The sequence below is a fragment of the Sinocyclocheilus rhinocerous genome, unplaced genomic scaffold, assembly GCF_001515625.1.
Source record: "Sinocyclocheilus rhinocerous isolate Xijiao unplaced genomic scaffold, SAMN03320098_v1.1 scaffold749, whole genome shotgun sequence".
Classification (NCBI taxonomy): domain Eukaryota; kingdom Metazoa; phylum Chordata; class Actinopteri; order Cypriniformes; family Cyprinidae; genus Sinocyclocheilus; species Sinocyclocheilus rhinocerous.
Window position 1 is genome coordinate 274,222 of NW_015653466.1, and position 22,414 is coordinate 296,635.

At 35.9% G+C, this 22,414-nt stretch overlaps 2 protein-coding genes across 3 annotated transcripts in view; both read left to right on the forward strand.

Annotated features, from left to right (window-relative positions):
• LOC107715927 (potassium channel subfamily K member 18-like) overlaps positions 1–2,613 on the forward strand; it is a 9,671-nt gene extending 7,058 nt beyond the window's left edge. The window contains exon 3 of the mRNA XM_016522193.1: positions 1,781–2,613. Within this exon, the coding sequence (XP_016377679.1) occupies positions 1,781–2,613 (833 nt within the window). The remainder of the gene's footprint in view (positions 1–1,780) is intronic.
• A 1,926-nt stretch (positions 2,614–4,539) lies between these two features.
• Positions 4,540–20,380, forward strand: LOC107715963 (synaptic vesicular amine transporter-like). 2 transcript variants are annotated; one of them, XM_016522233.1, is made up of 17 exons: positions 4,540–4,660; positions 4,958–5,133; positions 6,260–6,596; positions 7,156–7,214; positions 7,415–7,498; positions 8,088–8,180; positions 8,935–9,024; positions 9,238–9,281; positions 13,019–13,079; positions 13,577–13,649; positions 14,180–14,202; positions 15,274–15,352; positions 16,200–16,251; positions 16,720–16,783; positions 17,252–17,371; positions 17,484–17,617; positions 19,586–20,380. In XM_016522233.1, the coding sequence occupies exons 2-17, from the start codon at positions 5,001–5,003 to the stop codon at positions 19,688–19,690; spliced, it is 1,551 nt and encodes a 516-aa protein (XP_016377719.1). In that variant the 5' UTR covers positions 4,540–4,660; positions 4,958–5,000; the 3' UTR covers positions 19,691–20,380. The 2 variants fall into 2 exon arrangements, with proteins under 2 accessions (XP_016377719.1, XP_016377720.1); XM_016522234.1 differs by lacking the exons at positions 4,540–4,660; positions 4,958–5,133 and adding an exon at positions 5,739–5,889.
• The last annotated feature ends 2,034 nt before the right edge of the window (positions 20,381–22,414 follow it).

Genomic DNA, 22,414 nt, shown 5'->3' on the forward strand with positions numbered 1-22,414 from the left:
CAACAATACTACAGCGAGGATAAAAGTTACGCCCTTTTTTTGTGTGAACATTTGGGCGGCGTTATGCATATCTTCCCACAGAACGACGTAGGTATGTTGGGGTGTGTTAGAACGAGCCGTTTTAGGTAGGTGTGGCTGACTCTTAACTTTTATAAAGAATATCTCTTTGGATTTGAGACTTTAGTCTTTGCAACTTTACAGATCTTCTTTATGCACCAAGAGCTTGTAACACTCCAAAGAGAAAGGAAAAATTGAAATCGCATCATATGACCCCTTTAAGCAACTTTGTATGTAGTTTTGTGTATTTTTTTGGAGCCCACTACAGTTAAGTGAGTGGATTACATGGTCGTAATTACAGTGTATAGCTGAATATGTGCATTTGTTGCTGCCGTAAAGCAATCTGCTCTTTTCGTGCCCGCTCACCATACTTACTCCCAGAAAAAATTTGCCTTATTAGTAGTCAGTGTACAATCAGAATAATTTATTTAAAAAACTTGTTAAAAGTTTTTTCAAACTCGCGAGACTTAAAACATAAAAACAAAACATATTCAGTTTGAGCTTTTTAGATAGGAAAGAGTAGATGAAAACAGGAAACAAACTCAGGTCACCTACCCACTGCCCAACTAGGGTGTAGCTTAAAAAACATTGTGACCATGGATGGAAAATACAAGATTCAGACACAGATAATTGTGCCATTTCCAATAAACCATTAATGGGCCTCTCTTCAGAGAGGCATAGTAATCAAATCATGATTTACTATACAGAATATCATAGAAGCAACATGTCTTTTGTCTCTATTCAGTGGCCAATTTTGTTCTTTTACATTCATGGCTGTGGAGGATGTGGGGAAAAAAATATCTCTCCACTAATTGTAAGTCACAGCTAACCACAGCTCAGATATTAATTGAATGTAAACTTTCATCTTTACAGAAAAGCATTATGCAAAAGTGCCAAACGCAGCAGTCTATTGTGGATGTCCATTATGTTATCTAGGAAGGGCGTATCTTTGATTATCTCAGCAGCTAACCTTACTGAGTATTGGTTTTTGAGGCTGATGAGTTCAGATGAGTTCAGAATCTTTTTCTCTTACTTTCATTCTGTATATATTATTTTTTACGTCAACCTCTCTGACACTTGCTCTGATGATAAAAAAGATATTATCACCTACCCAGACAGTGGCAACAATGAGACCTATTTGTCGTCTGACAAAGCAATTGCAGATGCTTCTCCAAGTTAAACAACTTAATGTTTTCAATAGCTTTGACATTTTGAAACATTTGGCTTTGATGCTTGGTCAAAAAGGGACAGCAAAACAGGTGTATTGTCATTGACCTTTGCGAAGAAAAGTACATGATAAAATAAAATAGCAACCATGTGACACCATGAAAATAACCTATTAAAATCTTAAATAAATGTATTGCCTCATTTTAAGAGGACCGTTTTAGGCCATCATAATAATGTAACTAAGAATATATAATAATGAATCATTATAATTATAATAATTTATATTATAGTTGTATAATTATATAATTATATAATATATTCTTAATTACATAATTATTATTAATTTCATATTATTATTAGTGTTGCTGTTGTTGCTCTCTATAGAGGTTTTTTTTTTTTTTGCTTAACTTTTACTGTAGTTAGCACATTGCATTACTGATGCACTGATAACGACATCCAGCAGGTGGCAGTACTGAGGCCCATTGGTCTAATGGGTGAAGAAAATGGAAATTGTGTAAGAAATAGAATTTCTAACTCTGTTTTTCTTGTATAACAGGTTATGGACGAATGTATCCAGTGACTTATGAAGGCAAGGTGGCTTGTATCGTGTATGCGATGGTGGGCATCCCTCTCATGCTGCTAGTCATTTCAGATGTGTGCGATATCTTAGCTGTTATTCTCTCTAAAGCGTACACTCACCTCAGCCTGTTCTTCAGGCAATGGATGTTACATCGCTCATGCATTCACAGGCTTGAAAATGCATCGCCTCCAAAACAAGTTCAAGGTGCTGATACTGACGACACCTATATGTTCAGCCAGGATATTGTGGTGCACGAGACAAAGAACATTCAACAGATGATAAAAACCCAGTCGTCCCTCAGACACACTTCCTTACAGATTCGTAACAACAAAGAGATCTTTGACCGCATGATTATTAAGGAGAACTTCAAGCTCAAAGGCACTCTGACAAAATCCTGCTCATGCCCAGACCTCGACCGTATACCACGCTCCAAAACCAGCTCCAAGTTATTCATTGGCATCGGACAGGAGATGGACCGCTTTAAAGTCCCTCTGCTGGTCATCTTGCTGGTGGTATTTGCATATATGGTGGTCTGCAGTCAAATTCTGAAATACTGGGAGAAGCAGATGGGCCATTTTGATGCCTTTTATTTCACCTTCATCACCTTGACCACCATTGGCTTTGGTGACATTTTGCCTGAACACCCAAAGTACTTCATGGTAACTTTTTTGTTTATCATCATGGGCATGGCCATTATGAGTATGGCCTTCAAACTTGGCCAATCGCGAATTGTTAGCTTTTACAGGCGGTGCATACAGTGTGTTAGCATGGGCAAGGTAGGAATATACGAAGACCTAGACAGTAACTGAAGGCAGAAAGAAGCAGTTGTTTTTTGTGGCTTTGCTAATGGCCCAAGAAAAGCATGAGCATCCTCAGCACAAGATGGAAATGTGTTTTAATATCTATATATCAATGCCAGTTTGATATAGTGGGTTGAATGGAAATGAACCACAGTCCTGCTGCAGTAAACAAGTAATAGGCGAAAGAGACTAAGAATGAAGTATACACTCCTGTTAACTATTTCAGTCAAAAGCGAGGAAAATAGCATTGGACGTTGTTTATGTTTATTTTGTTTAGATATGTAGTTTGTCAGAAATGCACTAGCAATGCAAGTCACTTAGCAAGTCCATTTATTCCTGACATTTATTCATGTTCATGCAAGATGTATTGTATAACCTACTGGGTATTCATAATATATCCGATAAGAATATAATCAGTATTGTTTTTATTTTTTCATTCAATGCCAAGAGTGTAATATGATTCCACTTTCTGATCAATGCATTACTTTTCTCTTAGTGGCATTAATGTTATGAAAGTGTGTATGTAAAATTAATTTATTCACTAATACAAAAGCTAGCATGTAAATAATATGATTGATCACCTGTAATATCTTGGCTGTGAAATGTAATATTATCAACTGATCATGCACTTTGAAACCAAGTGAATAAAGGAATCATTCATTCAGTGCCATCTGATGAGTTTGTATGTTTACAAAAATGTCTCTATCCACGTCTCTTCTCCTCTTTCTCAACTGGTGCTAAAGTAGCTGCTCCAAAGTCAAAGGTTTAATTCCTAAGAAACACACTCAACTAACTAACAGGCAACGTTCTCATTATTTTGGCAGGGTTCTCTCAAAGTTATGAACAAATGTTCTTCCAGTAATGTTCGTTAAAACGTTCTTTATGAACGTTCGTTAAAAAGTATGTAGTCAAGCACAAACTCATGATTTAGCCTATACAACCTTCGTGCTACGTTTTTTTTTTCGCCTAACATTTTTAATTGCACTACCTGTTTGAGAGATCATTCAAAAATAAAATTTCCATAATGTTTGCACAATTATGAAAGTGAAAGTGACGTGACATGTGGCCAAGTATGGTGACCCATACTCGGATTTAGTGCTCTGCATTTATCCCATCCAAAGTGAACACACACACAGCAGTGGGCAGCCATTTTTGCTGCGGCGCCCTGGGAGCAGTTGGGGGTTTGGTGCCTTGCTCAAGGGCACCTTAGTCGTGGTATTAAAGGTGGGAGAGAGCGCTGTACATTCACTCCTCCCACCCACAATTCCTGCCGGTACGAGACTCGAACCCGCAACTTTTGGGTTACGAGTCCGACTCTCTAACCATTAGGCCACGACTTCCCCTTATACAATGGAATGTTCCTTTAACGTTCGCATAACCACGAAAAACGTTTAAAAATGGACGTGTTGAACGTTCAGAGAACATTCAGATTACATTCAAATACAAAATACAGCCAGAATTTTCTTTAAGACACTTAAAATTAAATCATCTACCAAATGCATATACGTAACACCTCACTTCCTCCCGCGCCACATGATGGCGCTGTTGTAAAATATAATGAAGAAAGTAGGCTGCTGATTTCACCCATCTGATAAAACGCACTGAAACACTTGATGTCAAACTGCTTCTGTTCTGTTTAAAGTTAAACGAAAGTGATTGCAACTTTCCTTCTGCAAATAACTTCCTAATACTTGTAAAGATGGCTAAAAGAGCAGCATCGCAATCTTAAAGCGCACATATACGACTTGTATCATTTTAATATGAAAATAATAACCTATAAAGTACTTATACTTAACTTGATATTAAATGAAGTAGTGTCTAAATAGATTAATAAAATGAAACTAAAAACAGTAAATAAGGTGCTCCTGCCTTTCTCATTTTTGTGTGACGGTTCATTCGTCCGTGTCACAGACAGCGCAGCACAGCACACACTCATTTGAGCTCTCTGTGAAACAGCGTGACGTCAAACACCAGTCCAGCAACTAAAACGCTCCGCATCCAGCGTGCCTTCCACCCGGCATCTGACTGCAAAGCTCAATGCAAATGTGCTTATAAGGTAAGAATTAAAACCATACTGGATATATTATTCATCGCAAATATTTAGACTTAGAAAAAAAGTATAAGGAAGGGGAAAATCACGATTGTTGATAGTTTATTATTTTCAGAGAGCTTCAGTGCATACATTTATAATTGTAAAAAAGTGTAAATTTACTTTAATATTTGACATAGGCCTATTTCTCTCATATTAGTAATCATCTCCTCAAGTTTCTCTCTGTAGATTATTATTAAACACATTGTATAATGTTTTGATGTCACTGATGTTCTTTGACAGTCTTTTTTTGTTCTGTTGCAGGATCTTTTTTTCACTCGCTCTCTGGCATTTGGATTTTAATAAAATGGGATTATTTGATGCTCTTAGAGATTTTAGTTTATTAACATGGCTAAGAGAAGAAAAACAGTCTCGGAGGCTGATTCTGTTGATCGTTTTCATTGCGTTGCTGTTGGACAACATGCTGTTGACGGTGGTCGGTAAGCGCTACTGTTGTTCACACCTGTTACATGTGCTGGCACATATGATGCAAAGAGCACATATCCCTCACAGCGACCAATGATAAACTGTTCATTCAATGCTTACATACATAAGGTGCGTTTTTATGATAAAATATATTCTCACATATTATGCTGTCATAATATTAAATATCTGTAACATTCACAAAACTTACAATTTCATATATTCATAGACTATATTTTCATATAGCTATATCAATTTGATATATTTTGCATTATGTATGTATTATGAAAATGTGAAAATGGGTCTCTAACAGTATACAAATGTTAATTACTGCACGTAAATAATTAATAGGGCGGGTCTTCTCGAATAAACGAAATTATCATTGGAAATTTTTTTTTTTACATATATGTAATAATAATTTCTTTATTTATTTAATAATCGATTTTAAATCAATACTAATTTAAATGAATTGTTTGATTTAAAGTATTTCAAAAACTTTATTTGTTCGTGGGGAAAAAACGTGCATTAAAAGTAAAATGATAAATCTGCGCCTAGGATTATGAATAAAATACTTTTAACTATCCTAAACGATTGTTTGCCCTGTCGGCTGCTCCAGTGACTGCGGTTGATCGGAATTAAAGTAGCCTATCATATCCTCTAACGCTGCCAGAGCTTCGTCCGCGCGTGTGTATGTCACATAATGTGACGGTGTGACGCGCGCTTTAAACTGTCTTTGTTTTGTTCTCATGTTCGCGAGCCAAGAAACGGGCACGGTAATTAAGTTGGAAATAATACACACGATGAATATGGCCCGTGTGTACATACAGATGGAACCAGGCGAAAACTGAACCTCTCTGGCTCAAGTGTTGAATGAGGAGGCTTTTAAGCGTTATCGCACACGGTGTCCCTGTGGGTTATTTACGCATGATAATGTCGAACGCATCTAAGAAACCCAATATTGTTCACAAGAAAGGTCAAATGTGGGCTTACACAGCTAGATAAATCTTTGAACTTCATTTTTATTTATTTATTTTTTTGGAAAATGATTGGTAAACAGTGATTCTAGTTGTCTAAAAATGATTCGTAAAAATGATCTGTCTCTGTCTCATGGTTATTATTATCTCTTCTCTTTCCTCTCTGTAGTGCCTATTATTCCAAGCTACCTGTACTCAGTGGACGATGAGGCTGCTCAGTCGGTCCGGAATCACTCCATGTCCCCTCTGTCCCCATCTGGCACCTTTCAGAGCATTGTGTCTCTGTACGATAACACAACACGCCTGACCGGCTTCAGCCCACAGATGAGCACGGCTGGCCCAATGACCCCAGCCCCTACTTCTGTGATGCCCTCTCAAAATAAGTCTGACTGCCCCAAAACAGATGACCAGCTTCTGAATGAGAATGTGAAAGTGGGTCTGTTGTTTGCCTCTAAAGCAACAGTACAGCTAATTACTAACCCCTTTATAGGGCCCCTAACCAACAGGTGAGTTAAGGCAAAATCACACGTTTAACTTTGAAAGTACAGCAACTAGCATTTCTCTCAAAAGGAGCATGAGATTGCATGATATGTTTGTGCATGCAGTGAGTGTAAATGGAGTGTAAGTAAGGTGAATATTGCAGTGCAATTGTCTTTCTGCCTCTGTCTGTTGAGTGATCAGCAGTAGTGTGATCACTCGTGCATGTGCCGTCACCCCTCTACATGCTCAGTATTGGCCAGTCCAGTTTAATTCATCACTGCTGCATTGAACGGATCCCACTAGAGCTTGGCAAAATCTTGGGATCGGTCAGCTATAATATTTTGTAGCAATGTGCATCACTGTTTGTGATACACAAAGTGTAACTCACAAGATGTGAAGCAGAAGCAAAAATACATTATGTATATAATCTTATAATTATTATAGTAAAAGAAAATCTTAATTTTACTTATGAGTGATGCCAGCACTGTAAGTTCAATGTTTGTGGTAAAATGGAAAAAGTTGGTGCAAGAGTTTTAAGTTCCATAGGTGAGACATTCGTGATTCATTTCTAATTTCTAATTGCAGAATAGGATACCAGATCCCGATGTTTGCTGGTTTCTGCATCATGTTTGTGTCAACCATAAGTGAGTAAATAAAGAGTAATTTCTAACCCTTTTTAACATTAATACACTGTAATTACTAAGTGTCTTTATGGAAAGGGGTGGAGAGGATGCCATATATTTATACAATGTAAGATTTAGCTACAAGCTATCTGTTGTGTGTATTTCTATGATAAATATGTCTACTTTTTCTTTTTCTCCTGTCTGTTTTTCTCTGTGTGAAGTGTTTGCATTTTCATCGAGCTATACGTTGCTGTTTTTGGCCAGATCTCTACAAGGTGTCGGCTCCTCCTGTTCTTCTGTGGCAGGTAACAGATCTTGTGCAATATTATGTTAGGATTCAAAAGTATGCTTTCAAAAGCTGCAATGTAATGCTTTATTATGCCTTAGTAAATCTTGAGTGTGCTAAACGCATTTGACTTTGATGTTCTCAGAACTCTGCATGCATAAAGCCTGATAAAGTTAATGGTGTTCGGGTGCTTGTGTAAAATGCACCCTGTTCCCATTCAAAGATGTATACAGCCTTGGATCTAGATTACAAAACTGGCTCTTGAAACTCCTGATTAGTGATTTCATTATAAAATTCATGTTATTGAGTTTATTTTTTGGTTTATTGCTAGAATTTAAAGGGCTTATATTGTGAGGAATCACATTTACCTCAGTCTTTTGAAAGAGCTTGAACACAGAATTAAATGTACACCCCAAAAAGAGCATAAAAGTCTTTTTTTGTGATGCCACACTGATGGATGCTAAAAAAGCTTGAGAAATCTAAAATATTATATTGCACAACATTGCACAAAATACTAATATAAGCAGATATACTAATATAATACTAATATAACAGACAAGAAAAAAACTTTACCCTCTGTAACTAACTATTTCTGTGTTATTATGCAGGTATGGGGATGCTGGCAAGTGTTTACACAGATGATGAGGAAAGAGGAAATGCTATAGGAATTGCCCTGGGAGGACTAGCCATGGGAGTTTTGGGTGTGTACTGTATGTTTAGAATTTTTTTAAATATTTTGATCTGCAAAACAGGTACATTGGAGATCTTGAATCCTAATGCTAATCTTACTCCTTGAAACACAGACCGAGCAAAGAGAGAAACATTATGATGGGGGGTTATGCATTAAGTGCCTTGGGAGTTTAAGGTTGGGGAGGTAACTTTAAGTGGCATGTTTAAAGCCCAAGAGCAGTGGTCAGAAGAAATGCCCTGAGTGGGGCCTGAACCTGGTGCTTCCTGTTAATGATGTCATGCTTTAACCACTGTTGCAGGATGTTTAATCCCTGATAGTCCATTATTTTATTCATAATGGCAAGTAAGGCGTTAAAAAATGTTGATCCACTGGATAAGAGCTATTTTGTCCTAAGTGATTACATTTTGCTGTCATCATTAAAGTGCGCAAATACTGTACTTGTTAATCAAGTGGAGAACAGCAGAAAAATGGAGCACAATAATTTCAATTAAAACCTATAAAATTATATTCGTCTGGATAGTTTCAGATTTGAAATGGGTTTGTTGTTTCAGAACACTTTGTTGTTTTACTGTGGTTTGGTAACCTTGATAATGTAAACTGTTCTGCAGAGCAATTAGTATTGGATTTGTGGCCTGTGTTAATTCAAAGCATATTGGCAACGTCAAGAGTTTTCAAAGTAAAGATAGTTTGAGGTGCAGTACTTGCATCAAGTCTTTGAGTAGTATGCAGTATACTGTATGTGTGTGTGTGTGTGTGTTGTGCAGTTGGCCCTCCGTTTGGAAGTGTCATGTATGAGTTTGTTGGTAAGACGGCTCCTTTCCTTATCCTGGCAGTGCTGGCGGTGCTTGATGGAGGTGAGTTCATCAATCTCTGCTCTTTAAGCTTCCCAACATTTTTCCAATCAAAACCATGAGAATGATAGATTCAGTAGTAAAGCTTCATGTTATTGTGATAGAAATGTGGAATTGAATGCTGGTGACAGAAACTCATTATAACTGAATTCCTGATGCTGAACAATGTTGGCTTTATATCTGATGTTTTTTTTTTTTTTCAATTTTCATGAACAGCTCTGCAGCTATTTGTGCTTCAGCCTTCTAAGGTTGATCCAGAGGTGAGTACAGTACCTTCTTTCCTGATTTAATTTGATCTAACTTTCTGTTTTCCAATACTAGTTTTGGGGGGTTAGTATGTATAGCATTAGGTAAACAGTCGCCTAAAAGTCAAGCTCTGCATTTGAAAGGCTTTGTGCAAGCATTTTGACAAAGAATGTGTGTTTAGGTGTGAATACTTGGGTTTTATAGCTACACTGTTATTTACAATGATATTTGGGATTTAAAATGTTAATTTTTTGGGGCTAAAATCCTGAGCAAGAAGCTTACTATAACCTAGCAATAGATTTGCACAGCCTATTAATCATGATTTGGGCTCATTTTTGTAATTGCTTTGCTCATTTTTGTAATTTTGTAATTGTACCTTAATGGGAAAATGTAGCTTCAACAAGCTCCACATTATATTGAATGTTTGCTTATTATTCCTCTTGTGGGCAGAAACTGGGAGAAGAAGCTTTGGGGATGATCTGTATTTCGTACTATGATTGGTCTAGTCTTATCAGTAACAGCACTAGAATGATTTGCAAGAGGAGTTTGGGTCTCTCACACTGGGTTCTTTTAAACAAAATGTATTTGGGATTGAAAATACGTTATATGGATTACAGTGTATGTATGTGTAGATTGTAGTGAATGTTGATAGCAGTGTGTGTAGATGGACAGTGTATTTGGAATAATGCTTTGGTTTGCATCACAGTAATAGGAAATGTACAGTGGAGTGGCTAATCCAATCAAAGCATGTCTGACTTTGATCAATGGGGTTGATGGGTATCAGTTACTACGGAGACCCGAAGTGCCCCTACAGACAGTGTGTGTATTTATGTAGCTACTTGTGTTTGGGTGATCTGTGAGATTTTGTCATCTTTCATGTGGAATGAAGCACTAACAGTGGGTTATGTTTTCCAGCAATAAATAAGCTTAAAAGGAAATCTAATGGGAAATGTTGCTACACTCTTAAAAATAAAAGTTTTATGGAAAAACCTTTAACATCCATGGAACCTTTTTATTGTACAAAATTACAAAAAAGGTTATTTTTAGATTTTAAAATGTTCTTCACACTAAGAAAAAAAAAATATTTTAAGAACTGTTCACAAAAAGGTTCTTTGGGAAACCAAAAGTGGTTCTTCTGTGGCATAACTGCAAAAAACCCTTTTGGAACCTTTATTTTTGTATATTGTCAGTCAAGTGAGCTTAACAATTTAAGACAGCAAAAAAAAAATGTGAGTACAAATGTCCTTCTGCACTTTCTGCAGGCTGTTCAGCTAAGATTTAATATACACTGACTAAGAAAAGCTCTCACATGATCAAGTATGTGACATAAAGATTATATTTTCAACAGATCTGAGTGACATCGATTAAAAGGTCAGTTTCTTTTGTCATCATACCACAGTTAAGACCAGAAGGTGGTGGACCTGTCATCTCAAATCAGTAATCAATCAGATCAATAATGCTTGGACATCAGGTTGTAGTTATGCTCAGATACAGTAGATTTTTCATTTAGAAGCCCCCTTGAGTGTCAATATCCAACAGGATTATGGGAAAGAAGTGACAACTAATTGTTTGGGGGCTGTGAACATTCACAGAATTAATTAACCTGGTTAGGGCAGTACAACTGAATGTGACAGGGTGTTTTGAGTGGGATGACATGTCCACAGAGAAGTATGTGCAGTGAAGTGGAGTAAAGAAGTGCTGATTTAATGAGGGGGTAATTGTCAGTCTTTGCCTGGTGACTGCTCAAAAAAAAAATCCACTGAAAGATAGCATCACTACGGGTATTTCTTCCAACACACAAGAAATATCATAACTAGAATTTCACATTTTAAAGCTGTAGAGTGTCACTAACATCATAATGAAATGTCAAACGTTAAAGAATGATGTTCAGATAGGTTACCTAAACAGTCTCCCTGTCTACCATTGGTTGAAAAAAAAAAAGCCAAATTCATGCCATTGGTTGAGCTAATGTCGCTGTTGCTTAAAAACAGAGCAATGTTTCCTATCAACCTACAAATGGCTTAATCATTGTCTCTGTGTTTCTATGTATTATGCTGTGATAGAAGAAACTTTTTTAACCTTGAAAAAAGCATACACATCATCATTTAATCACTTACTTGAATAATTTGTTAACTAATATGCTTTTCCTTTCTTTTGGCAAAAGTCATACCTAAAGTAAAAAGAAAAAAAAGAATATTTCTGAAATCTTTCAGTCCCTTCAAGAAATGTAGCCTAGACATTCGCACTAAAGATGCCACAATTCCCACATCAATATGGAGAGTTAAGACTGGTATATTTTGTCACTCACAAAGTTGTCTGTGATCTTCTTTTCACTGATCACTTAGAGGTGTCATAAAGGGAACAGACTGCGTACAGGGCATATTGATTTGTGTGACTCTCAAGGAGCCCATCTTCATGGGAACCGCTGTGGTGACTAGGGCCATTTATTTCAAATAGGATTATACGCCCTGATGTACATCCCCTTAGAAAAACTCGCCTGACTTGAGTGAGGCCAGGATTGTTAATGGAATGTGATAAAATCCCACATCAAATATGTAAATAAATAAATGTCTTATTATATCTCATATATGTAAAATTTTTGCTTTATATTTCTGGTACAGTAGGTGTATTTAGCAGTAGCATTCAAGAAATTGAATGAACAAATATAAAAATAAAACACTACATACACTTCACTGTATAAATTATACATTGATTCTTATTAAAGCAACTGTATTAAAGTTCTTCAGTCAAGAGCAGTGAGTGATTTTTCTCTGTTTTGTTATTTTAATAACATTAAATGGATAGTTCACCCAAAAATGAAAAATCGGTCATCATTTGCTTACTCTCAAGTTGTTTTAAACCTGAATGAGTTTCTTTCTTCTGTTGAACATAAAAGTTATTTTCAAGAACGTGGAAAACCAAACAGTTGCTGGTCCCCAGTGACTTCAATAGTATTTTTTTCCTACTATCAAAGTCAATGGGGACCAGCAACTGTTTGGTTACCCACATTCTTCAGAATATCTTCTTTTGTGTTCTGCACAAGAAAGAACTTAATACAGGTTTGGTACAATATGAGAGTCAGTAAATAATTACAGAATTGTAATTTTTGGGTGAACTATCCCTTTAATGACACATTATGTTTACATTACATTACATTATGTTTAGTACTTTTAGTCTGCTGTCACTTTAAGACCTGTACGCATCTAAAATACAGGCACACATCCGTTTTTCTCTCAACTGTTTACCTTCACTTTAGACATAACCAACTGTTTATATGTAAACCTTGTGTATTTTTGACACTATTAGTGCAATCAGATGCGAAAGATAACTTAGTCCAGTAATGAATGAACGAATGAAATGTTTAACCGGCAAGGCTTTAAAGCACATGCAAATAATGTACTTTTGTGATTGCGAATAAGTGCAGTGTCCCGTGAGTGTAAAACTACCACTACATTATTTCTTCAAAAGCTGATTGTGGAGACATTTTAATCATCCTCGTTCAAAAATCGTGATATCGCACACCCCTACTTTAAATATAGCAAAAATCTATTGAACATTTCTTTTGATTTTCTCCATATGAATAAATGGAGAACTATGGTATCCAGGATTTGTTTCTTGTGGCCCAAGACCATGTACCCAGTATATGACACGTTTTTGACGTTGATTGCAGTTGTTTTTCCACTGCAACATTGATGTTCAGGGTAAATTGTTTACTTTATTTTAATGAACTGATGTTTTAATTTTTTCCCAGAGCCAAAAAGGATCATCACTAATTACCCTCATGAAGGATCCATACATCCTCATCGCAGCAGGTCAGACCAGACAAATAAACTTCATTTTAAAAAAAATTCATTCCTACTGTTTTATCAAAAATAAAAGTGCAAACCTTATTATCTTTTTAAAGGTGAATATTTTTGATAAGAATGGATTCAGATCTGTATGTCTTTGAATACATGTGAAAAAAGAAACCAATGGTTTAATCAAGTATGTATGACACTAGTTGTGCTTTAGGGGGTGTGACACATTTAAGTGGGTCATCTTTCTGTGACAGAGAAGGATAAGAAAGTGTCAAGTGTGTATATCTGTGAGAAAGAGAGAGAGAGAGTGAAGTGGTCAAGAATCACATCTATGTTTGTCTCTGCTTCCCCTCCTCTCCAATTACAGTGGCCTGAGTGCAGGGGCAAGATGATGCTGCTTATAATATCTGAGAAAGGAAAAGAATGGGCGCTGAGGGAGGGGGGAAAGATGGACAGAAAGAGAGAATTCTTCAGAGGATGAATCCACTTACCCTCCTCATTTTCTTTTTCAGGTTCCATTTGTTTTGCTAACATGGCCATTGCTATGCTGGAGCCAGCTCTGCCCATCTGGATGATGGAGACAATGTGTCCCATTTGTATATATATATATATATGTTTTTTTTGTTTTTTTTTGTGAGGGAAGCAAATGACACATTTCTGACCACAGATTCACACAATTTGCTAACAATAATAATAATAGTTTTAGAATAGCTTATTAATAATTATTTCCACATACTTCCAGAATTGTGTAAAGAAAAAGCACTAAAAGCACTAAACTCTTGTTCTCCATACAGTGCACTTCACCCTCCAGACTGTAAAATACAATTTAAACAGTTAGTGTCTTCTGGGTTTCTCCACAGTTTTCCTGCTGTTTACAAAGCTTTGACAGATAATAAAGAGAAAGAGAAAGAAAGGAAAGCAGAGAAACAGGGAGAGTGAGGATGGGAAAGGGAGTGTCTTTGGTCTGGCAGGATATTGAGGTGTCATTGGCAGGCAAAGGAAAGCAAGAGAGCTAATGAAAGAGAAGGAGCGGGAGAATGAGAGAAGCAGCTTCATAACCGCGTCAGTGAGACGAACAGCAGCTTTGAGATCAAACTGATATTGTGTCGTCTAATGTGTCCCAGGACATGGCAGCTAGGTTGGAAAATGTGCTTCTTGTTATTGTGCACACTTACACATTTCTTCAATTCCCATTGTTCCAGAGAAATTTTTACTGTGGGCAAGATGGAAAATAGGTCATAATTTACAATGAAATATGGACAAAGTGAAAGAAACAGCAAATAAAGCCTAAATTATGTTTTATTTTATAGTATATTAATGTTACATTAGGGACACAAGCTAAAGACAGCGAATATTAGTAAAAAGCTAAAAACAGTGACTATCAATAAAAATGATCAGATCGTATTTTACAGCAAAATTAAATTATTATTTTTTTAATCAAATATATTATTTATTTTAATAGTATTATTTATTTGTTTTAATTTGACATTTTTTGTGATTTAATTCATTATTAGCTTTTCATCATCTCACTAATCCCTGAAGTTCCCTTGTGAAGCCCAGTTCTGAAACTGCTGTAATGTAAAAATATTATATTATGTAAATTGTCAAATATATTTGTAAAGTACAATTTTAAGTAAACATCATATTAGTATTTGTTTTACTAAACTTAATTTATGCTGATTCTAATTACTATAAAATTATTGGGCCTGAACTGGATGATTTTCATTTTTTTTGCATTATAATAATGAGAATGAAATTCTTTTATTATAATGAGAATTAAATTTTAAGACCATTTTAGGAGGAAATGTCTTTTTTTTGTCAAAATTTTCTTAATTATATATATATATAATTAAGAATATTATGACAAAAAAAAAATATTTCCTCCTAAAATGGTCAGTGTCTTCTGGGTTTCTCCACAGTTTTCCTGCTGTTTACAAAGCTTTGACAGATAATAAAGAGAAAGAGAAAGAAAGGAAAGCAGAGAAACAGGGAGAGTGAGGATGGGAAAGGGAGTGTCTTTGGTCTGGCAGGATATTGAGGTGTCATTGGCAGGCAAAGGAAAGCAAGAGAGCTAATGAAAGAGAAGGAGCGGGAGAATGAGAGAAGCAGCTTCATAACCGCGTCAGTGAGACGAACAGCAGCTTTGAGATCAAACTGATATTGTGTCGTCTTATCTAAGCTCTCTCCTCTCTCTCCTTTCTCCTTTTAGGGGCTGCGTTCCTGCCAGCCAGCATCTCATATCTAATAGGGACCAACATCTTTGCCGTTTTGGCTCACAAAATGGGGAGGTAGGAGAGGGAAATTAATGTGTTTTTTCCCTACTTTTCTTGCCTTATCTTCCTCCGCGTTGCTATCAGTTTCCTCTGTTTTGAAAGAGCACTAAATGAGTTTCTGTCGCCAGGTTTTGTAATTGTGTTTTTAAAAATCATTCTCAGCATGCTGTTTATTTGTTTATTTATACTATACACACTACTTACAATGAGCTATAAGCACTTATAAGAGGCATAGACATTATTCCCATTATCAGAATATATTATGTCTGCAGGGTCCGAAATTAAGTCTGTCACACCTGCCAATGGCGACTGGGAGAATATTATTGGCCATAAATATTTCTTAAAGAATTTGGTTTGTTTTCATTAAAATTAGTAAATGTAATTTATTGATAGATAGATAGATAGATAGATAGATTTTTTTATTAAAAAACAGTACTTTAAAATATTTTAAAGAATAATTTATTCCTGTGGTGGCAAAGTTTCGGTGCTGCCCTAGTTATTGTTTGTTATTGACTTTTTAATCAGGTTACTTGTCCGGTCAGGCAAGTAAAATTCTCTTTCAATTGTCCCTTCACAAAATCCACTTGTCCCGGACAAGCCCTGGTTTCTAAGAAAAGACTGGCATGTCTGGCAAAGCATTTGAATTGTCAGTAGAAAAACACAGCAGGGCCTGTAGATTTGCACTATGACATTTTATGAACTTTATTATTCATCTCTATTAGGACTGGTGCTGTTGTTGTGAGCTTTGTGACCTAAGGTTTGTTACTGAATGTCTTAGTCCCCAGTCAACCTCTGGTTCAGAACAGCAGACATTTGTTGGCTTCATCTTCAGTTCTCTCTCTCTCTCTCTCTCTCTCTGTAGATGGCTGTGCTCACTTATAGGGATGCTTCTGGTTGGAATCAGCATTCTCTGTGTAAGTTTTTTTAGACGAAATCCCTGTCAGGGATTAACTTCTCTCAGAGAACACACCACACCTGTGAATATTTCAACACCTTATCATCTGTCGTTTCAATACTGCAGAGGCCTAAGAAGTTTTATTGCCCACTACCGTGGTTGAGGGCTGGAAAGAAGGTTTATTTTGAAATTAGAGCTCTGACTCTCTTTGCCCTGGACATATCCTGCTAAGCAGGAAGACAGTCTGTTCTCTTATAGATGCTTATCAGATTAGACTGGAAAACAAGTTCAGATGAGAGTCAAGTACACATTTGGAATTTTTCTTATGAAAAAAAACATCAGGGTTAAAAAGGTTATGAAAAGACCAAAAAAAAACAGTCTTCTGTTCTACAGAATGTTTGACTATTTGATGTTTTCACGTAATCAATAAGTTATAAAAAAAATATGCGGCAGCTTCCAGTATTGAGCTCTTCTAATTGTTCTACAGGTGCCTCTTGCAAAAGACATATACGGACTCATTGTGCCAAACTTTGGTGTTGGATTTGCAATAGGTGAGCTTTGCTCCTTTTCTATATCTATATGAGAATTTCTTAAAATACTATTGTACTATGTCAAGTCAGATCACATGTATTTATATTGCACTTTATACAAAAGAGATTGTAGTAGGGCTATAGCAGGGCTAAAATGACAACGTGTCATTATTCAGCTCCGATCAGTTCAGTGTTGAATCGGTTCAGTTCAAAAACTGTGTAATGTTCAACAGACATAAAATAGGTTCAATTCAGTGTAACTTACTTTCACGTAATGTAACTTACTTAATGCAACATACTCACTGTAGAGGTAGTTCTCCTATAAAATTTTTATAATTTAAAATGAAAAAAAGTAAACAAACAAAATTGTTATGATTATAATACTGTAGAATTTGTAATGAAAATTGTATTAGAAAAGGCAAAATAGGAGCATTTCACTAATGGCATTAGACCCACTTTATGAAATAGTCCATATTTTGTGGTCTGCAGGTATGGTGGACTCCTCCATGATGCCTATCATGGGTTACCTAGTAGATCTGAGGCATGTATCTGTGTACGGTAGTGTGTATGCCATTGCTGATGTTGCCTTCTGCATGGGCTTTGCAATAGGTAATTTTTCCAATTCTGTTATTAATTCTCATTAATTCATTAGAATTTCTACTTGGAAGGTTTTTAGAGGAATGTGTTAACAGCATTTAACACTCGTGTGTGTGTTGTGTAGGTCCATCAGCAGGCGGGGCGATTGCGCGGAGCATCGGCTTTCCCTGGCTCATGACCATCATTGGTGTAGTAGACATCCTGTTTGCTCCTCTCTGTTTCCTCCTGCGAAATCCTCCCGCCAATGAGGAAAAGATGGTCAGACCCCACAATGTGTCATCCATCAATTCAACATCCATTAAATTCATTCCAATCTACTCACTCTCTAACACAAATATTACAGCAGTGTTACAGCACATGTGCATATATTTACAATTCCAAGTAAATTTTCATTTGAAATCCGTTTTACTCCCAAAATGTGACAATTTCTACGTAAAACAGGATATTTAATGAGAAGAATTTTATACGTTGGGAATGGATCAGATGATAGCTGTTACCAACCAGAATGGATCCAGGCCAAATGCATGTTTGATAAATGTGACCCTGGACCACAAAACCAGTCATAAGGGTCCATTTTTCGAAATTGAGATTTATACATCATCTGAAAGCTGAATAAATAAGCTTTCCATTGATGTATGGTTTGTGGTATTTGGCCAAGATACAACTATTTGAAAATCTGGAATCTGAGGGTGCAAAAAAATCTAAATATTGAGAAAATCACCTTTAAAGTTGTCCAAATTAAGTTCTTATGATCCAACAGCAAATAATGCCTAAGTCATGTCAGAAATAACGGTACGTCATTTCAATGGAATAACAAGTTTTTTTTTGTTTTTTTTTATATTCGAAAGACAAACATTAACATGCACAAAGCATTTACAAAAAGACCAGCACCATGTAAAGTAAACAAGGGTCCATTTTGATTTCATGTTGCCTTCAAAATGGACAGTTTTTATTTGTGATTTTTGCACTTTGATGCAAAAAAGATGGACGTATCCTGACTCATATCCGTATTCTCTTCATTATTACCATTGCTATTATTCCAGTAGTAACCATATGTTCACTCCCCACCTGCCATTCACACACGCTTTCCTTTTGATTTCATCTCTATCTTCAAGTCACTGACATGATAGAATATGACTGCAATAGGAAATTATGTTACATAATAGATACAATTAAAAACTGTGCAGGATGCCCTTAAGCTAAGATGAAAGAGTGATGTTGATCTGAACAGACTCGTGCGTTTGCCCTCAAATGCTGTGTGATCAAAGCCAAGCATCATGGTCTTTCTTTCTCAAGAGGAGCACTACACTGTTCCTGAAGAGCACTACCGTGCACACGCACACAAGCCAGATCTGTACGCCTCTGTGCTTACGCACTCTTTATCAAAGCCTCATTCAATCACAGTGCAATAAACCCACCATCTCTCACTATCAGTGGTGTACTGCCAATGAGATCAGCTCCACCCACAGTTGATGACAATCACATATGGTCGTATCGCGTGTGAATTCGTATTGCTGATGGAGACAGCGAGGTTACGCAAATGTATCCCTCTTGTTCAATACTTTACTCTTTATGTCCTTTTCTGAAATTACAATTTCTGTCCACAGTAGTAGTCAATCAGATTTACACAGAGTATCACTTAAAAATAAAATAATCATTAAAGTATTCATTAAAAAAAATTCAAATGTGTATAAACACTTTTCAAATTTACTAATAAATAGACTCCAAAATAGTTTACTACTTAGCTATCTTTTAAACATGTATTTAAATGATGTATCATTTATTTAAATATTTTAATTTGAAGTGCTCTGTTAAATTTTTTATTTATTTTATATAGTAATTTATGATTTATTTAGTAAATAAGTTATATTTAAATGACTTGTTATTTATTATTGTATTTATTTATATCTATTTGTCAATTTGACAAGTTAATTTGAAAGTTATTCATTGAAATTTGTATTTTGTTTAATTGAATAAGTTAGTGTTGTTTTTATTTGTCACTCCTGGTCCCTCATAACTGCAGGTCTACAGAGGTCTACATTGAAGCATGTGATACATTGTTTCCTGCCTACGTAATTCTTGTGTAAATACATATATGTTAAGTCTATGTAAACACACAGTAATTTTGCTTTGATGTGGTTTGTATGTGATAGATAAATGTAACAGCATAAGCTGTGAGGTGTCCCGTACACCAATGATGGTTTCTTATCTCTGTTTCTTTCTCAGGCCATTTTGATGGACTCTAACTGTTCAATGAAGACCCGTTCCTACTCCACCCAGGGCTCCAGCTACCAAATGGGTGAGGATTTTGATCCCGAGAGCCCTGAGTAGGCCTCATCAAAGCCCTCGGCCATGTATGTCACCCAGAGTATCTATTTTGTTGTATGAAAGAGGAAAACAACTTTAACAACTTTAAAGAAAACCACAATGCTAATTTGTGAGAATGTCCCATATTTGTCCCACACTGTCCTGTGGTCGTGATGGTCGTGTTCTTCTGAAGCAAACCAAAGTTGTTCTTGTTGCTGTTTGTTCTCAATGTGAGAGAAGTGAAATATCTAACCAACAGCCTTATCGATATGGATAACATTTGTGTGTGATTGAAAATGCAGGATTTGAGAGAGGATAAAAGGAAAACATTAAGTACAATTTTATTCAGCATAACAATATTCATATTTTCTCATTCAAGAGTCAGACAGGGTAGTTGAAAAATTCATTCAGTATGACCTAATGGACAGATATGTATTGGATATTTATTGTTTGTCTGTGGTGGTAGGAAAGTATGGTCTTCATATATGTATCTATCAGTCCTGTTGAAGTCTTTTCATAGGCGTAAACGTCAGTGAAGGTGCATTCGAGTCAGATAAATGGATTATATCTCACCTTGAAATGGGCCTTAAAATGTTGCTATTCGTATCATAATCAGTTCAAACTACATAATACATTATAGAGAACAGCTGAAGAACATTTTAGGCAAATTAAAACTTGAATTTTTTCTTCAAATCTGGTACATTATTTGATTCCATTGCTCTTGTTTTAATTTAGGCTTTTGATTGGAGTGTAGGTCCTAAGCTTAAAGGGGTCATATGATGCTATTTTTAAGATCATTATTTGGTGTATTTGGTGTAACAGAATATGTTGACATGCTTTAATGTTCAAAAAACACATTATTTTTCAAATACTGTACATTATTGTAGGTCCTCTATGCCCCGCCTCTCTCAAACACGTCATTTTCAACATTTCAAATGTCTTGTTTTTTTGTTTTATGTTTTGCTTTTTGAAAAAGCAAAAGGTCTGACAGCATCAGATAATCAAGCAGAATGTCAACAAGTTCTCCTGTCACGTTCCGTTTGTGTGACTTGCGCGATGTCACTAAAAATGATGTACTGTATTATCAAAGATGAGCCACAGCTAAATTTTGAATACACATGGTGACAAACTGTTTCAGATTAGTTAAAGAAAAGTAAATTATTGCTGTAAAGCATCCAGATACTTTAGGTACTTTAGATTATATTTTGCTTTTAAAGTGTATATAGTATATATATATATATTTTTTAGTAAGTCCTTTGAATGTGCTGGAATGCTAATCCGTTCATTTGTAGAGAATGCCTCAATACTTCTCTTTCCCATTTTTGACTTTTCATTTTCCTCTGTTTTCCTCTAATGTGTTATTAATCTTTAAAAGAACTGAACTGGCTGTGAAATTAAACATGGCCTTAAATTGAAAGCCATATATAAAATTACTGGGGTTTTATCAAGAATTCAAATATTTATTTAGTTTATTTATTTGTCTGAGCCAAGGAGCTTAAAGGAACACTCCACTATTTTTGAAAATAGGCTCATTTTCCAACTCCCCTAGAGTTAAACAGTTGAGTTTTACCGTTTTCGAATCCATTCAGCCGATCTCCGGGTCTGGCGGTAGCACTTTTAGCTGCAGCTTAGCATAGATCATTTAATCTGATTAGACCGTTAGCATCTCGCTCAAAAATGACCAAAGAGTTTCTATATTTTTCCTATTTAAAACTTGACTCTTTTGTAGTTACATCGTGTACTAAGACCGACGGAAAATGAAAAGTTGTGATTTTCTAGGCCGATATGGCTAGGAGCTATACTTTCATTCCGGCATAATAATCAAGGAACTTTGCTGCCGTACCATGGATGCAGCAGGTGCAATGATATTACGCAGCGCCTTAGTACACGATGTAACTACAGAAGAGTCAAGTTTTAAATAGGAAAAATATAGAAACTCTTTGGTCATTTTTGAGCGAGATGCTAACGGTCTAATCAGAAGCTACAGCTAAAAGTGCTACCGCCAGACCCGGAGATCGGCTGAATGGATTCGAAAATGGTAAAACTCAACTGTTTAACTCTAGGGGAGTTGGAAAATGAGCCTATTTTCAAAAATAGTGGAGTGTTCTTTTAATTATCAAGTCAGGTGTCTGTGCAGGGTCAATGGTCTTTTTTATTTATTATTATTATTATTAAATAAATACACATTCTATGCCTTAAAATCAGACAACCTGCTGCAAACACTATTTAATGGCAAGTGTAGCTCAGCTGTAAATGTGTTTTTGAGAAACAGAATTCAGAAACAGTCTTATTGTTTCATGGGCCCTATTCTTCATATGCTAAATGACAGCTTAATCCAATATTAAAAACATGTCTAATTCCCATCTTTTGTTTATCAAATAGATTATATCGGGCTTTTTCATACTAGTTGGTTTTGGAGGTAAATTATCTGACTAGAACAAGTGAAATAGTTTAGAAATAAGTCTTCAATATAGCTTGATTCTCCTTTATTTTCTTGGAATTGATGTACTGAGGGAAACATTTTTTTATTGCCCACAGGAAAATAAAATCATGGATTTGATACACAGCATGTTTTCCTCTGGAGCTACAATCAGTTTAACGCAACAGTTGCGACCAGAACTAGCCTTTGAGAAAAATCACGTTAGCTCAGCTTTAAGTATCTGCACAACTGGAGGATGTTTGTGTTAGATGTGAGGAACGGTGCACTGCTCCCAATCTGTTATCATTACACCTGCAGTTGTGGACAGA

Excerpts from the sequence above, each read along its gene's own strand:
- LOC107715963 (XM_016522233.1), top strand. The coding sequence starts at position 5,001 with ATGGGATTATTTGATGCTCTTAGAGATTTTAGTTTATTAACATGGCTA. Across the intron at positions 9,025-9,237 it reads GCTGGCGGTGCTTGATGGAG|CTCTGCAGCTATTTGTGCTT; the intron begins GTGAGTTCATCA and ends TTTCATGAACAG. Across the intron at positions 16,784-17,251 it reads TGGTGTTGGATTTGCAATAG|GTATGGTGGACTCCTCCATG; the intron begins GTGAGCTTTGCT and ends TGTGGTCTGCAG.